This window comes from Anabrus simplex, chromosome 1 (genome assembly GCF_040414725.1).
Source record: "Anabrus simplex isolate iqAnaSimp1 chromosome 1, ASM4041472v1, whole genome shotgun sequence".
NCBI lineage: Eukaryota > Metazoa > Arthropoda > Insecta > Orthoptera > Tettigoniidae > Anabrus > Anabrus simplex.
This window is the reverse complement of record NC_090265.1, coordinates 266468786-266487732: the sequence shown is the minus strand read 5'-3', so window position 1 is coordinate 266487732 and position 18947 is coordinate 266468786. Positions and strand designations below refer to the sequence as shown.

The 18947-nt window shown below is 39.1% G+C and overlaps 1 protein-coding gene across 1 annotated transcript in view; it reads left to right on the top strand.

Moving 5' to 3' along the window:
- The window catches only part of ssp3 (short spindle 3), a 567399-nt gene that overhangs the window by 202403 nt on the left and 346049 nt on the right, over positions 1–18947 (top strand). The window contains exons 17-18 of the mRNA XM_068225894.1: positions 1632–1821; positions 1934–2046. Coding sequence (XP_068081995.1) covers positions 1632–1821; positions 1934–2046 — 303 coding nt within the window. The remainder of the gene's footprint in view (positions 1–1631; positions 1822–1933; positions 2047–18947) is intronic.

Genomic DNA, 18947 nt, shown 5'->3' with positions numbered 1-18947 from the left:
TCATCAGTCTACTGCAGTTCAGTTATTCTGGTCACATGAGTTAAGCGACATGAACAAAGTCTCTTCAAGTTTAAAATACTTCTATTAAGGGGATACCTTAGGTTAATGCCAGAGGCAATGGTACCTGATGAATCACAAAGCATAGCAGCCACGTAAAAAGCAAAGAGCATTGGGGCAAGTACACACCCTTGCTTCGGTCCATGTGTAATAGGAAAAGCATCAGATGTGTTTTTCTGTTGGAGAACCTAATCAGACATACCATCATGGAGTGTGTGAACCAGGCCAACAAAGTGTTCAGTGCAACCAAATTGTCTCAACACTGCCCACATATCAGGCTTTGGAACAGAGTCAAAGGCCTTTTCCAAATCATAAAACTAAGTGGAAAGGTTGCTGTTGTTCTCTGCATTCTTTTTAGAGTTGCTTTGCACAGAAGATCATGTCAATTTCGCCTCTTGAAACACGGAAACCACACTGAGACTCGGGAAGAATCTTCTCAGAGACAACCTGGAGATGGCTAAGTAGAATCCTTGCAAGAAGGTATATACCGTGATAGTTGTCACATATACTGCAACCACCTTTCTTGAATATGGTGATGATAGTAGCATTCATCAGGTCACTAGGTGCTTTTAGATTTTCCCAGATTAAAAGGATTACTGTAAAGAGTCTTGTCTTTAAGGATAAGCTTGCCCCTTGAATCAGCTCCAGTGGAATGTTGTTAGGTCCATGTGCCTTTCTGGGTTTCAATTTGTTAAGAGCCTCACAGAATTCCTGGTATGACTGTGGCATTGCCATCCATGACTGTGGGGGCTATTGTGGCACATCTCATAGGAAGTCCTCAGCTGTGATAGAGTTGCAGTTAAAAAAATTAAGTATTGTTTCCAGCGCTTCAAGATGTTCCTCTCATTAGTAAAGGTCTGTCAGCTGATTTTGAAGTTCCTATTGAAGAATGGATTGGTCCATATAGTTCTTTAATCCCTGCATAGGAGTTTTACAGGTCTCTGGCATCAGTTAACTTTTGAAGTTCTTGTGCTTTCTGTTGCCACCAGTTGTTCTTCATTTCTCTGATTCAAGTCTGGCATTTCCCATTTAAGACCTTGAAAATTGGCTTTTTTCTAGCTGGAGAATTTATCTTATTGAAGAGATGTAAGAGCTTGCTGCTTGGCATCATTGAGGCTCATAATTTTTGCATTTACCGAGCTCGATAGCTGCAGTCGTTTAAGTGCGGCCAGTATCCAGTAATCAGGAGATAGTGGGTTCGAGCCCCACTGTCGGCAGCCCTGAAGATGGTTTTCCGTGGTTTCCCATTTTCACACCAGGCAAATGCTGGGGCTGTACCTTAATTACGGCCACAGCTGCTTCCTTCCACTTCCTAGACCTTTCCTATCCCATCGTCGCCATAAGACACATCTGTGTTGGTGCGACGTAAAGCAATATAGCAAAAAAATAAAAATAAAAATAAAAATTTTTGCATTGTTTTCCTCAAACCTGTCTTGACTCTTCTTTTCTTCGAAACCAATAGATTCCTTAGCTGCTCAAGGAGAACTTCTATATACCTGTTCATTAATTACTGTATGTAACTTGCTACCATTATCTTGCTTTATTGTTACTATATGCAAGTGTTCATTCATTAGGGGGCAGGAATATGAAACAAAGAGAGAAGCACTGCAAAAGGTAGATTCACCCAACAAAGGGAGGTTGCAGAAGAATTTGAAAGCTGTGGAGAAACTTCATGCTAGTCAGGGAAAAGGACAGTGGCCTAATAATGCTGTGACGGGTCTTGAGCGATCTCTGGGTGAAATGAACCGCATTCTTAGTAAAAAGGTAAAAATGCTTCTTTATTCTGTATATGGTGGTGTTAAGCAGCGTAGATAATGTCATATAGTCCTGTTCTTACTCATTTCGTAGTCTGTATAATTTTCCTTTTTTGTTCCAGAATTCACCCGATCAAACTGCATTCCAAGCCTTGAATGGCTTTACAATTTTGTCTAATATTTTAGGTTTGGCAATGGATGTTCCTTCCAATATGGCTCCATATCTACCTCCAAAGTGAGTATACAACTTGACAGAAAGTTTGAGTTTATCAGATGTGGTTGGAATGATCTGTTAGTCCTGTCTTTATTGCTACCATAGTATCTATCCCTTTCAGACCTGAAAGAAAACTGGCAGTGTGAATTTTTTCTTGTACGTCAAAAACTGACTAAAATGCTCTTAAATACATATATTTTTAGTTTATTCTACAAAATAAAAATTAACATCTGAAAAAAAGCACCCGCACAATTGTGCGTGTCAGGACTTACTTCACTACTTACAAAAAAGAAAAATTACCTCAATGCATGTGAATATACATATGTACATGATCAAATGTTCTATTTTCCAGTGGGGAATAATTTAAAACAATTAAATCTTCGTTCAAACACAAGTAAACGTTACATTTTCTACATTGAGGAGGAGTTTTGATATTACTGCCCTTTTGGCAGCAGCAGCTTGTCGTCAGACCTGAATGAAATCTGGAGGTGTCAAAACGTCAAAAACTTACTAAAATGCTCTCAGATACATGCTTTTACAGTTTATTTTACAAAATAAGAACTATCGGCTGAAAAACAGAACCCACACAATTGTGCGTGTCGGGACTTCATTCACTACTTGCAAAAAATAAAAAATTAAAAAATTCATCTCAGTACATGTGAATATGCACATGTACATGATCAAATGTTCTATTTTACAGTGTGGAATGATTTTAAACAGTTAAAATCTTATACATTACATTTCTCATGTAGAGTATGAGTTTTTCTTTCTCGGTCCTTTTTGCGACAGCACCCAGCACTCTTGCATGCATTGGCTGTAAGGAAGCCTAGCCCGCACATATGTGCGTATCAACATTCAAAACCTCATGGTATTACGTATGATGTTGAAAGTTCACAATTTACGTTTGCTACACAATCTACACACTTCATAGATATTCAGTAAAGCTTGTAGATTAATATGTATGCAATAGATAAATACTTACTTTAGGCATTATTGCTTCCCGCCATATTGCTAATGAACTGTATTTTTAAACTCTTCTTCCTTCCCCCTGGTGGTCAAGTACTAAATAAAAACAGCTGAAGTACATGCTACATGTCCCGCACAAGCACTGCAGTCCGGTCTAGCGCCAAGAAAACGTCAAATAAGCTCGGACATAAATAAAATACGAACCCGCACAATTGTGCATACACGGTCTGAAAGGGCTATAGTAGTCCCAGTGTATAATAGTAAGGGTCATAAACCACCTCCTCAATCCTCTACACTTAGCATGACATGGTGGTGTTACGATGATATACATAAGGTGAATAATTACAGGCAATCAGCTTGACGTGTTGCATGTAGGCTCTAGGAAAGCATTCTTTCTGAGTGTATTAGACACATTTGTGAAATTATTAATGGATTTGATAGAAGGCAGTTTGGACTTCCAGTGAGGCTCAACTTCTAGGATTCAGGAAGATATACCAGATACTGTATAATCTCGAATACCACCCACCACCGAATAAGACCCGCACCCTTATTTTGAAAGAACAAAATTTAAAAAAAGAAGTGAAGTCAAAATTATTTACAATCTTTACTAACACACATCAAATGATTAAAAAATACAAATAAAAGTAAACAAACATTTCCAGAATGATATCCAACGAATTTATTCATCATCGTCATCATCATCAGTACCAACTTCGGAACTTTCGTCACCATCACTTTCCCACAAAATGTCGTCATCACTGCCATCCATAGCATTAGAAATGCTACATTTCCTGAAGCTCTTCCATATGAGGTCTCCAGGGATACGATTCCATGGCATCAAAATCCAGGACACAGCAGCTGAACTTCCGGGTGCTGAATGCGACCAGTTGGTGTCAGTGTGTGATCAGCCGCCATCCATTCTGTATAGAACTGTTTCAAGGCTGCTTTCAATGGACGGTTCACACAGACATCCAGCGGCTCTAGCAGAGACATCATCCCACCCAGAATGACTGCTAGGTCGGTTTTCCCATCTTTGATATGTTTCTTCCCAGCGTCTGTTGTGTGGCCGCGGTAACTGTCGAACACAAGCAAGCTCTTTTGTCCCAATAATGCACCAGGGTGACGTTGCCATACACACTTTACCCAGTCTTTCACAAGTGAACTGTCCATCCAGCTGGAGTTCTGAGATCTGTCAATCAATCAATCAATACTGATCTGCATTTAGGGCAGTCGCCCAGGTGGCAGATTCCCTATCTGTTGCTTTCCTAGCCTTTTCCTAAATGATTTCAAAGAAATTGGAAATTTATTGAACATCTCTCTTGGTAAGTTATTCCAATCCCTAACTCCCCTTCCTATAAATGAATATTTGCCCCAGTTTGTCCTCTTGAATTCCAACTTTATCTTCATATTGTGATCTTTCCTACTTTTATAAACGCCATTCAAACTTATTCGTCTACTAATGTCATTCCACGCCATCTCTTCGCTGATAGCTCGGAACATACCAATTAGTCAAGCAGCTCTTCTTCTTTCTCTCAGTGTTTCCCAACCCAAACATTGCAACATTTTTGTAACGCTGCTCTTTTGTTGGAAATCACCCAGAACAAATCGAGCTGCTTTTCTTTGGATTTTTTCCAGTTCTTGAATCAGGTAATCCTGGTGAGGGTCCCATACACTGGAACCATACTCTAGTTGGGGTCTTACCAGAGACTTATATGCACTCTCCTTTACATCCTTACTACAACCCCTAAACACCCTCATAACCATGTGCAAAGATCTGTACCCTTTATTTACAATCCCATTTATGTGATTACCCCAATGAAGATCTTTCCTTATATTAACACCTAGATACTTACAATGATCCCCAAAAGGAACTTTCACCCCATCAATGCAGTAATTAAAACTGAGAGGACTTTTCCTATTTGTGAAACTCACAACCTGACTTTTAACCCCGTTTATCAACATACCATTGCCTGCTGTCCATCTCACAACATTTTCGAGGTCACGTTGCAGTTGCTCACAATCTTGTAACTTATAAATCACTCTATAGAGAATAACATCATCTGCAAAAAGCCTTACCTCTGATTCCACTCCTTTACTCATATCATTTATATATATAAGAAAACATGAAGGTCCGATAATACTGCCTTGAGGAACTCCCCTCTTAATTATTACAGGGTCAGATAAAGCTTCACCTACTCTAATTCTCTGAGATCTATTTTCTAGAAATATAGCAACCCATTCAGTCACTCTTTTGTCTAGTCCAATTGCACTCATTTTTGCCAGTAGTCTCCCATGATCCACCCTATCAAATGCTTTAGACAGGTCAATCGCGATACAGTCCATTTGACCTCCAGAATCCAAGGTATCTGCTATATCTTGCTGGAATCCTACAAGTTGAGCTTCAGTGGAATAACCTTTCCTAAAACCGAATTGCCTTCTATCGAACCAGTTATTAATTTCACAAACATATCTAATATAATCAGAAAGAATGGCTTCCCAAAGCTTACATACAATGCATGTCAAACTTACTGGCCTGTAATTTTCAGCTTTATGTCTATCACCCTTTCCTTTATACCATTCATCTGGTATAGCTCCTCCGACCAAACAATAATCAAATAAGTACTTCAGATATGGTACTATATCCCAACCCATTGTCTTTAGTATATCCTCAGAAATCTGATCAATTCCAGCTGCTTTTCTAGTTTTCAACTTTTGTATCTTATTGTAAATGTCATTGTTATCATATGTAAATTTTATTACTTCTTTGGCCTTAGTCTCCTCCTCTATCTCGACATTATCCTTGTAACCAACAATCTTTACATACTGCTGACTGAATACTTCTGCCTTTTGAAGATCCTCACATACACACTCCCCTTGTTCATTAATTATTCCTGGAATGTCCTTCTTGGAACCTGTTTCTGCCTTAAAATACCTATACATACCCTTCCATTTTTCACTAAAATTCGTATGACTGCCAATTATGCTTGCCATCATGTTATCCTTAGCTGCCTTCTTTGCTAGATTCAATTTTCTAGTAAGTTCCTTCAATTTCTCCTTACTTCCACTGCCATTTCTAACTCTATTTCTTTCCAGTCTGCACCTCCTTCTTAGTCTCTTTATTTCTCTATTATAATAAGGTGGGTCTTTACCATTCCTTACCACCCTTAATGGTACAGACCTGTTTTCGCATTCCTCAACAATTTCTTTAAACGCATCCCAGAGTCTGTTTACATTTTTATTTACCGTTTTCCACCGATCATAGTTACTTTTTAGAAACTGCCTCATGCCTGCTTTATCAGCCATATGGTACTGCCTAACAGTCCTACTTTTAAGACCTTCCTTTCTATCACATTTATTTTTAACTACCACAAAAACAGCTTCATGATCACTAATACCATCTATTACTTCAGTTTCCCTATAGAGCTCATCTGGTTTTATCAGCATGACATCCAGGATATTTTTCCCTCTGGTTGGTTCCATCACTTTCTGAATCAGCTGTCCTTCCCATATTAACTTATTTGCCATTTGTTGGTCATGCTTCCTGTCGTTCGCATTTCCTTCCCCATTTGACATCTGGCAAATTTAGATCTCCCGCTACAATCACATTTCTTTCCATGTCGTTTCCCACATAGCTGACTATCCTATCAAATAATTCCGAATCTGCGTCAGTGCTACCCTTTCCCGATCTATACACTCCAAATATATCAAGTTGCCTATTATCTTTAGAAATGAGCCTTACACCTAGAATTTCATGTGTCTCATCTTTAACTTTTTCGTAGGTTACAAATTCTTCTTTCACCAGAATGAACACTCCCCCTCCCACCCTTCCTATCCTATCTCTACAATACACACTCCAGTGCCGTGAGAAAATTTCTGCATCCATTATATCATTTCTCAGCCATGATTCAACTCCTATTACAATATCTGGTAAATATATATCTATTAAATTACTTAATTCTATTCCTTTCCTTACAATACTTCTACAGTTCAACACTAACAATTGTATGTCATCCCTACTTGATTTCCAGTTCCCTGTTCCCTTATCACTGCTTCCTAGGCCATCCCGTTTCCCTGAATGTACCTCCCTATTACCCTTCCAAACAAATTTCCTAACTTATACATACCACTGCGGTTTAAATGAAGGCCATCTGAGCGCAGATCCCTATCTCCTACCCACCCATTAGGATCTAGAAATTTCACTCCCAGTTTCCCACATACCCACTCCATAGTCTCATTTAAATCCCCAATCACCCTCCAGTCAGTATCCCTTCTACGCATTATTCCACTAATAACAATCTCCGCTTTCTTAAACTTCACCCGTGCTGCATTTACCAGATCCCACACATCTCCAACTATGTTGGTACTTATATCAGCTTGCCTTACGTTGTTGGTACCAACGTGAAACACTACCACCTTCTCCTTCCCCTCCTCCCTCTCTTCTACTTTCCTCAACATCTGCCTCAACCTAATTCCTGGATAACACTCTACCCTGGTACCCTTTCCTCCACACACTTTCCCCACGTGTCTAACGATGGAATCCCCCATGACCAGAGCCTCAACCCTACCCACCTCATTTGATCCCCTCCCCTCCTAGTCAGCCCTATCTTTCCTGATAGCTGCAGAAGCTACTTCCTCCTCCCTTTTCTCCTTCCCATGACCTTGTTCCACCTGTCTTTTCCTATCCTCTACTCTACATTTTCCTTTCCTACCTTTTTCCTTCCTCTTACTTCCACACATCTCAGCAACAGTTCCCTGTCCCTCATCTTCCCTCTGTTGTTCTACCTGGAGTGACTCTTACCGATTTCGCACAGACACCTGTCCTGAATTCTGATCCTGAATAGAGCCCTTAGTCTGCATTCTCCTTCCCCTTAGAACATTAGACCACCTGTCTTCTACAACTCCTCCCTTTCCTTCTCCTCCCTCTTGTACACCTACTGTAACCTGTACATTGTTTGAGGGAGTCCTATCTTCCTTCCTGTCTTCTGTGAGAATCCTAATTATCTCCCTCAAACTTTCCAACTCCTCCCTCATACCCCTCAATGCGTCGCCACACCCACAGTAAGTACACTTGCGCTCCTTAGCCATTCTTTTCGGGGAAAAAAATGAAATTAAAAATAAAATAACTTATTTGCAAAAAATAAATGAACGGAGAGATATATTGTCTGGGATAGTACACAACAATAAGGTAATTAATATATGACTACACTACAATACTACTTAGTCGTGCTCTATTTTTTTTTAAATCCTACAACCCCTGACAGGATAAAAACTGCTGTTAATTACTGAATATCGAAAGTAATAGCCTACACAAGAACTACACAATTTCAAACTGCAGTTAAGCCTGTTCTAATTACAACAGCAGTATTTTAGTGAGAGTTTCTACGGATACCTCTACTACACCAGTACTACACAAATATTTTACAATAATGAAATAATCACACAAAATTCTAATAGGATATTACTCGTATACTACTGTACAGTACACTACAGTAATTTTAAACTACTTTCAGACGTATCGTAATTACGATACCGGTACCGTACCGTATGTCACTAAACTAAGCACAACAGAAATGAAATTTGCAAGAACTACTGTACTCAAAGATTACCAACGAAGCTAAATGCTTAGACAAATTATTACTAGTATTATGGTCTAATAGATACACACGAAAAATAACACACGAATATAGCAGGCAAGATAAGGCACTATGTAAATGTACTGTATCTATACTACAATGTATCTACACTACACTACACTGATGATAACACCAGTGGGTAGACTTTTAGGAAGCGTCTTTCGCTTGAGAACAATGTACCCCGGCAATTTGGTTCCGTCGACGAGAATACACAACATTACCGTACACCGTTGTTTTTCATTAGCACCTGTTCTAATGGTAACACTTTTCGCACCCTTAACATTCACAGTCCTGTCCACTGGCATTTCAAAGTAGACTGGCGTCTGATCTGCATTGCCAATTTGGGAAAGCATGGCGTCTGATCTGCATTGCCAATTTGGGAAAGCAAATGTGCATTTTCCTTCTGCAACCGAATTATGTGATGCTGAAACGACAATAACTTCTCATCGTAGGCAGCAGGAAGACGCTGTGAAATTGAGGTACTCCTTTGTACGCTCAACCCATTTCTTTTATAAAAATTAACCCTTGCGATGAAAGTTCCTTTGCGATCTCTAATGCCTTTAGCTGACACAGTTCGGTTGACACACCATATCCCAATTCCCGCCTTTCTGTCACATATTTATCAAGTTTTTTTTTAATTTCTGGAAACTGTACACTCGGTCCACAAAAAGCTCTACGATCACCACTACATGTTAATAGCACATTTTTCTTCTATCTCCAATTGCGAATACACGACTTGTCAATATCGTATTTCCTACAGGCGGCACTATTTCCAATAATTTTGGTTCCCGAACTACTTTCAGTTTCTCACTCGCAGTAAAAGATCGCAAACGCTTTGTGGAATTCATGTTGATACTCTGAGAACGTGTGTGAGACTGACGCCAAGCGCGGAAGTAGCGTATACTGAGAGCGGAGAGAGCATTGTCGCCAAGCCACGCCGGCGGTGATGCCCGATTTACGCACATTCGGAAAGATAAATTTCTCTAAATTTTAGATAAGACCCGCACCCAATTTTGGAAGCGATATTTTCGAAAAAACAATGCTGGTGGTATTCGAGATTATACGGTATTTTAGGTTCAGAAGGTTAAATAGACGATGTCACTTGACCTATCCAAGGCTTTTCATTAGGTGGATCATGGTAGATTTCTGATGAAAATGAGGGTTATTGGCCTAGACTAACTCAAAATTAGAGTAGGTGTAGCATTCACTGTCGGCAGCCCTGAAAATGGTTTTCCGTGGTTTCCCATTTTCACACCAGGCAAATGCTGGGGCTGTACCTTAATTAAGGCCACGGCCGCTTCCTTCCCACTCCTAACCCTTCCCTGTCCCATCGTCGCCATAAGACCTATCTGTGTCGGTGCGACGTAAAGCAACTAGCAAAAAAAAAAAAAAGTGTAGCATTATTTTGCTGCTGGGACAAAACTTCCTATGTGCAGCAATGGGTGGAAATGAGATTTTGCCACTACTGGAAAGCCCAGACCACGCTCTACAACCTGACCAAAACATCCTATGTGACATTTCAAAATTATAGCTTCTATTCCAGAAAATATTTCACTTCCTATGTGACACTGCCTTTGGAATGCCAGCAAAATCTCCTATGTGGATTGCAGCATACATAGGAGCTTTTCCACACCTACAACTCTTTAAAAATTGCAAGTACAAAAGCTTCTATGTGTTCTTGCTATTCACATAGGTGATATTGGGTGTATTTGACAGTCTATTGAAATGCACTTAAGTGCTTTGTATTGAATAAAATTGCAGAAATTTGCCACGAAAAATATGTGGCAGGTGAAACTGATTTGGGAAATGCATGAATAACAAAACAAACTAAGAACTAGGGGATACAGAAGCGTTTATAATCTTTTGATGGTTACATCTTTATTGGTATGAGCTAACAGTGAAAAGTTAAGTAACTATAACAACAGATACATATATTCATGAAGCATAATATTGTTGTTTTAGGTGGCAGTACACACCACAGTAATTGTTTGCATGGGATATTGGAAAGCGGGGTTTCTGATTCCAAATTGTTTCTTTAGTGCGCTAACAGTCTTTCATTGTATCACAGTTTTCATTACGTGTGTGCTGTACATGGATTATTAGCATTTCTGTGTGCCTTTAAGGGAATTATGATGTACACTGCACCCGTCACCGAAATGGATAGCAAATTATTTTCCCAGCGGCTCAAATTCTTTTCAAGGTATTCCATTTCACAGGAAAAATCTGAAGATTTTCCATTAAGTTCCGCTTAACGTGAGTCCAATGAAGATTCAAGACCGATCGTAGACGCAAGACTCAGTAAGGAGTTCACCAAACTGAAGTGCCGAGGTTGTAAATCCATAATAAATTCTATTCAGACACCTACGCAGTAGATTACTTATTTATCTTACCAACTAACTTATGGACTAAGGAAAATAATGAAAGCATTCACCACTCACAAGTTCTATAAAAATCATAACATTTGTTTAAATAGAAAGTTGCCCTAGGGAAAAGTAATTTGATTTATGGTAGTATTTTCTACGTGACTATATACAGATAATAATTCCAAGTCAGCACTGGCTCGTATAAAAGAAAAGAAAATATGATGTTAACTTATTTACACCTTCTCCGAAATGAAATCAAATATAGATGTTATTATTTACAAATAATTACAGGTCATCCACAGTCTCCATTGAAAAAAAATTCATTAAGTTGATACAGATATCGTCTTGATGTTAAAACGGCTCATTATCGCCCGAACTCAGGTAATAAGATCTGAATAAAATGTCTAGATTAGTAGAATGAAACATAAATAACTGAAAATAAATATAAATATAAATCTGAACTCATTTAGTTCGGTCTTTCTTCTTGTATATGTTTCAGTAACGACTTACGGGCTAAGGCTTATTTCCCTAATGCCTATTAAATCTGGCTCCTAGCCTATCATTTCTCTATCTCTTATACTCATATAAAATGCAAATCCAAATAACCACCGTTTCAGAAGAAATATATTATCTTCTTATCTATCCAATTTTTTTGATTCGCATATATATTTATTTCAGGCTCGATGTGCTTCCTATTCCTCATATTTCATAATATTATCCTCTATTCGCAAGTTACTCAGTTCAGTTAGGCAGTCTGAATATAAATACCACATATTTATGCTTTGGAATATATTACCGCGACTATTAATATCATGTTTGTATTTGGGCTTAAACACCGTTAAAGAATATGTCAAAGTACTTTCATACTTCAAATACAGCATCCACTACTATTATCTATCTCAATTAGATCTCAATTAAATTCCAATATATATTATTCATACCTTAGTTTAGGTCATTCCCGCGACGTACTCAGTTTAACGTATATGCATCGTTTCATATGACTCCTTACCTATTATAGATGTGACATAGCATTTCCTTAAATACCTGCAATCCTTGGCTTCACCGTAACTCGTAAAATAAACATCCACCTTTCATAAAACCTTCACTTATTTCGCCGACTTACCATACTGTAACATCATTTCAAATACTCAAATTGCAGTTTCAATACCATAACTTGTGATACTAACGTTGCAATATTCTAACATTGCCATGCTAAATATGTCACAATTGCCTTTCACTTTAACACATCTCAATAAAGTTATATACTATAACCCCAAAATGAGTTCAATACTCTCATATCGTCGTGCAAGGAGTACGTAATTCTACAACTTCACATCTGGCGCGCGGACCAAACATGACGTAAACATATAGTATAACCAATGCGAGATTTATCGAAATACCAGAATATGTGTTAACTCTGAGCGATCAGCTGTTATTTAAAGACACTTTATCCATACTCTCATGTAACTCACTGCTATTCAGACCAACATGCGGTAACGTGTATGTAATGTAATAGAAATCTTATTCTACACTGCCTTATCATATTATTCTAGACTTAAATATCACACTTCACTTCTATAATTCACATGCACTCTTAATTAGGTGGATTATATACCAACTTCTCAGCACATGCCGAAATAAACACATATACAAATCAAAATTTATAACTAAATGTAAAGACTTAGCTCGTTTGTTGTCACATCTGGTCAAGTTGTTCGTCCTTCACTGGAATGTATTCAGCTCTGCGGTCAGGATCCGGGTTTGGTCATCATTCCTCCTCTGGTTCGGAACCGAATTCTGGTAGGTAGTGCTCCTCTGTCATCATGGTGTGGTCATCAGGTCGGATGATGCATTTCTCATCATGGGCTGGTCATCTGGTTGGGCTATACCTCTCCCCAGTTTGGTCCATCATACATGCTTAGCAGTTGAACATCATGTTACTTCTGTTGGCAAGAAAAATATACATCTCTGAGAAGAAAATTGTCATAATACAATCCATCTGATAATATTGTTTCCCCAGTTATTATTCTTTCTCTTCCTTTGAACTATAATTCTGATCTCTTCGGGATTAAGTATAACGTGTATATATATATATATATATATATATATATCAACTATTCCAGGGGAAATCTCCAAATGTAGCTCAATAATATCTCAATTTATTCTTCTTCAGCTTGAATGAGACCAAGATAGTCTTCTTTCCGTAATATATATATATCTCTCTTGCGGTTTGAAGGGTCTCGCAGAATGTGATAAGCTTGGTTTTAGAATGCTGCCGAGCGTATTTTACCATATTTTGCTTATCTATTATATCCCAGCTAATTCTGGTTTCTCTGTAGGACGATTATGTTATTCGTTTTCCCACGAAAATATCTTCTTCAAGAATCTCTCCGAAAACTCTTGTATTATCGTCAAATATACAGCTCGTTTCTCGGTCAACGTCTTCACTCTTCCGATGCAGATTTTTAAGTAAGGTTTTTAACAATACTGAAAATCTGATCCTGACAGCCTCTCGGTGGTCTGAAACCACACTGGTTTTCATCCAACTTCCTCTCGACGACTGATCGCACCCTCCCTTCCAAGATGCCAGTGAATACTTTGCCTGGTATACTAATCAATGAGATACCTCGATAGTTGTTGCAATCCTTCCTGTTCCCTTGCTTATAGATAGGTGCAATTACTGCTTTTGTCCAATCTGAAGGTACCTTACCAACACTCCACGCTAATTTTACTACTCTATGAAGCCATTTCATCCCTGACTTCCCACTATACTTCACCATTTCAGGTCTAATTTCATCTATTCCTGCTGCCTTATGACAGTGGAGTTTATTTACTATCCTTTCCACTTCCTCAAGCATAATTTCACCAACATCATTTTCCTCCTCCTCATGAGCTTGGCTGTTTGCAACACCACCATGATGATTTCCTTTTACATTGAGAAGATGTTCAAAATATTCCCTCCACCCCTCCAGTGATTCCCTGGGATCTATTATGAGTTCACCTGAGTTACTCAAAACACTGTTCATTTCGTTTTTCCCTCCCTTCCTAAGATTCTTTTCCAGGTTATTACCAAAATCTTCCCATGACTTCTTTTTGGATTCAACAACTATTTGTTTCGCTCTGTTTCTTTCATCTACGTACCAATCCCTGTCTGCCTCGGCCCTTGTTTGGAGCCATTTCTGATAAGCCTTCTTTTTACGTTTACAGGCTGCTCTCACTTCCTCATTCCACCAAGATGTTCGCCTTTTCCCATCTTTACACACAGTTGTTCCTAGGCATTCCCTTGCTGTTTCTATTACAGCATCCCTGTATGCCACCCATTCACTTTCTATATCCTGAACCTGCTTACTGTCTGCTGTTCGAAACTTCTCACTAATCATATCCATGTACTTCTGTCTAATTTCCTCGTCCTGGAGATTTTCTACCCTTATTCGTTTGCAGACAGATTTCACTTTCTCTACCCTAGGCCTAGAGATACTTAGTTCACTACAGATCAGATAGTGGTCTGTGTCATCAAAAAATCCGCAAAAATCTCGTACATTCCTAACAGATTTCCTGAATTCAAAGTGTGTTAAGATATAGTCTATTATGGATCTGGTACCCCTAGCCTCCCATGTGTAGCGGTGAATAGCCTTATGCTTGAAGAATGTATTCGTAACAGCTAAACCCATACTAGCACAGAAGTCCAGCAAACACTTCCCATTCCCATTAGCTTCCATATCTTCCCCACATTTACCAATCACCCTTTCGTATCCTTCAGTTCTATTCCCAACTCTCGCATTGAAATCGCCCATTAGCACTATTCTATCTTTGCTGTTGACCCTGACCACGATGTCACTCAATGCTTCATAAAACTTGTCAACTTCATCCTCATCTGCACCCTCACATGGTGAATATACTGAGACAATTCTCGTCCTAATTCCTCCCACTGACAAATCTACCCACATCGTTCGCTCATTTATGTGCCTAACAGAAACTATGTCGCGTGCAATGGTATTCCTGATAAAGAGCCCTACCCCAGACTCTCCCCTTACCCGAATATCACTTACTCTTAGCACATCCAGATGCATCCTCTTTGCTGACTCAACCAGTTCTACCTTCTTTCTTCCATAAGCCCCATTAATATTGATAGCTCCCCATCGAATTCCATTTCGTTCGCGAAGTTGTTTCCAAGGAGTCCCTAGCCTGTCAAATGGGAGTGGGACTCCATTACTCCCATAGGTCCGAGGCTTGCTTAAAGTGTTCTGAGCTCGGTAAATTCATGAAGCAGGATGCTGCCCTACTTGCACATAGTCCAAGTGAGGATCTCTCTTCTAACGGGTTATGGACCACCGGTGAATTGTATGGTCCTAGCCGCCTGAGCACAAGGAGGGCCACGACTCAGAATATGTCCGAGATGCCCACTCCCATTCCATAGCAACTGGTATCCTGACTCTCAGGACCACTTACGAGGCCATTCAGCTTTTGCCCATGGTTCACGAACTAGGACGTGACTCACAAACATGAAACATCTTATTTATTATCATATTAAGTTGTTGTTGTTGTTGTTGTTGTTGTTGTTGTTGTTGTTATTATTATTATTATTATTATTCCATGCACTTGGAATGCACAGCAGAAACTTTAGGAAATGCCGAAGGTGCAATTGCTGATTTCAGAGGACCTTTACTATCTGTTAAAACATTGGCGATATTTCATCAGTCTAATGGAGTTCTGCAGACAACCTTATGAATCTGTTAGGCTCATCTCAGATGTTAACTGAAGGTCAGTCCTGTACAAAAGAACTGGAGGAGGAAGCAGTAAGTGGATCTCTAGGTAATCTAAATGTAAGTGAAGCTGAAACAATGCAAGTCAAGAGTCCTGAGGCACAGATTTTGACAGAAAAGAAAGACAACAATCTAAATCAGAGAGAGTGAAGGGAAGAAATTTAGGAATTAAACAGGATTCTTTAACTAGCAAACTACAAAGAAAAATTAAAGCTAGATGCAATCACATAGGTTTAGTAAAGCATACCAAAAGATCATTTCTTTGTACGAAAATCATGTTTTGGAATATTCAATCTTGGGGTGAAAAAAGAATGTTTGGTAGAGGATTGGTGATTCAAGGAATGTGATCCGAAGATGAAGCAAGGAAGGAGATGAAATTAAGGAGTTTCTGAAGAAAATCTGCGGTAATGATATATATCTAGGAACAGCAAATGGAGAACGTGTACGAGTTCGTCGCACATTCTTCATTAATACTCTCACCATAGGAGAAGACTGTTTTAAGAGATGGACCAAGAAGGAAGAGAAGTAACAGAACGAAGATAGTACGGAAGAAGATAGTGAAGAACATGTACCAGAAACAGTGGACGCGGAAAACTGAATAGAAAGCAGAAGAAAATGAGAGATCAAGAAAACATTAAGAATTGGCTTAATCTTTTGTCAGAGGCCCCATGTCACTACTGCAGAAAGTCTACTTCACGGATCTACGTGGATTCAACATTCCTATCCAAGTCAAACACGTACAGGGTTTTTAAAGTTTGATGTGAAGAAAATTGCGTAGATACAACCTGCAAAACCATTTTCATGGAGATGCTAGAGGAAGAAAAGATTGCAGTCCACCTCTCTAGAAAAGACCAGTGTGATACTTGTTGTGGATATAAACTTGGACAAGTAACAGAAGAAAACTCAGGTACACATATTACGTAAGCAAAAGGCCAAAGAGCTTAAAGATATATACAAAAATGAAGCCTCTGATGAACACGTTGTGGTAACCATGGACTTGCAAAGTGTACTTTTGTGTCCTAGGCTGTTAGCATCAAAGGCATACTATAAACAAAAGCTTCAATTACACAGCTTTACGATTTATAATCTGCATAACTGCAAGGTAGCACTATGTATGGCACGAAGTAAATGGGGGTGTCAGCATATGAATTTACAACTTGCATAATGGATTATATAGAGAATGTACCACAATGCAAACAGGTAACACTAGTTTCAGATTGGTATAATTATCAATACAGGAAGAGGAAATTCGCTAGTGCATTAAGTGATTGTGCTAAAGGAAAGAGCATCACAGTTGAGCAGTTATTCCTGGAGAAGGGCCATACTATGATGAAATGTAGTAGCATTCATTCCAGTCTGTAGCACTATTTCACACCACTCATCAATTCCCCAATGGATTATGTGGGGCGAATGCGACAAGCAAGACCAAATCATCTGTACCAGATTAAGAATCTTCACTTTACTTTCTTTAAGAATTATGAAGATCAAAGTCCAATTTATCATCTGTAAGCCCAGGGAAGAAAATGGGTGATCCTGTTGTTACTGATACTTCCGAACTGCAGTGCTTATCACACGGTGTCATCAAGTACAAGATTCGTCACATTGGAGAATGGAGGACGCCTCCTTGCAGGAGAAAACAAGCATGCTTTGTGTGTGTGTGTGTGTGTGCGTGCGTGCGTGCGTGCGAGCGAGCGCCATGTCGTTCCATCGTAAGCGATGGGTCGGCAAACGAGGCTTTTCCACCAGTTGCGGTCCCTGAACTTCTCTCCTTCTTCAATGCTTTCCAAAGTATGTCTTCTCTGTTGAATGTCAATCTTCACCATGTCCTTGTACCTGAGTCTTGGTCGCCCTCTTGGTCTTTTGTCTTCAAGTTTTAGATCGTACATTTTTTTTTGGTAATCTATTATCACCCATGCGTCTCATATATCCATACCATCTCAGTCGCTGCACTGTTATTTTGTCCTGCAGTCTTGCAACTTGAGCTTGCTTGCGGATTTCCTCATTACGGACTCTGTCCCTCCGTGTTTTGCCGATCATGCTACGGACAAATTTCATTTCTGCTGCCTGGATTCTACTAACATCTTTGTTTCTCATGGTCCATGTTTCGCAACCATAGGTCAGGATTGGTACGTAATAAGTTTCATATATGACTCTCTTACATTTTGTTGGTAGTTTCTTGTTCCATATTATGTCTTTAACTATTTTGTAAAAGTTGCTACCTGCCTGAATTCTGTGGGAAATTTCCTTATCTATAGAACCAGTATCAGAGATAATACTTCCAAGATATTTGAATTGATGGTTCATCTGTAGCTGTTTCCCCTCCATTTCAATGTGTCCCATTGGTTGCCCGTATCTCTTCATGACCATAACCTCACTTTTCTCTTGGCTGAAGATGAGTCCATATTCTTTAGCAGATTCTGCCCAGGTGTTTATTTGTCCTTTAAGATCTTCTTTAGAGTCTCCCCACAAGCAAATATCATCCGCGAACAATATAACTTTCATTTTCTTACCTCCAATGGATTGGTGAACTTTTCTCTGAAACTCGTTCATCACAGTGATGAAAAGAAGAGGAGACAGAACACCACCCTGTCTTAACCCAGATTTTATATCAAAGGTTTCAGTCATTCCTACAGGTGTTTTGACTTTACTTCGGGTATCTTCATACAAATTCTTGATCCGGTGTATCATGTCATCCTGTATTCCAATTTTCTTCAGTGCTTCCCACACCTTCTCTCTATTCACTGTATCAAATGCTTTCTTGATATCCAGAAAGGCTAACCACAAATCTCGGTTGTGTTCATAGTATTTTTCCATTAACTGACGGACTGTAAAGATTAAATCAGTTGTTGATCTCCCCTTCCTGAATCCATACTGTTCTTCGAAGAGGTTCTCTTCAATAAGGGGTCTGATTTTACGCTCTATAATTCTTTCATAAAGTTTACCAACTTGAGATGTTAAAGTGATGCCTCTATAGTTGGAACATTTCTTTCTGTCTCCTTTCTTGAAGATTGGAATTATGATGCCTGTTTTCCAATCGACTGGTATGTCCCTTTCTTTCCAGATCTTACGAAAGAGTCTGTAGATCCAATGTTTCCCAGAAATGCCCATTGCCTTGATCATTTCTCCATTAATTTCATCAGCCCCTGCTGATTTTCCAGTTTTGATGTATTTCCAGGCATATTCTACATCATTCCATG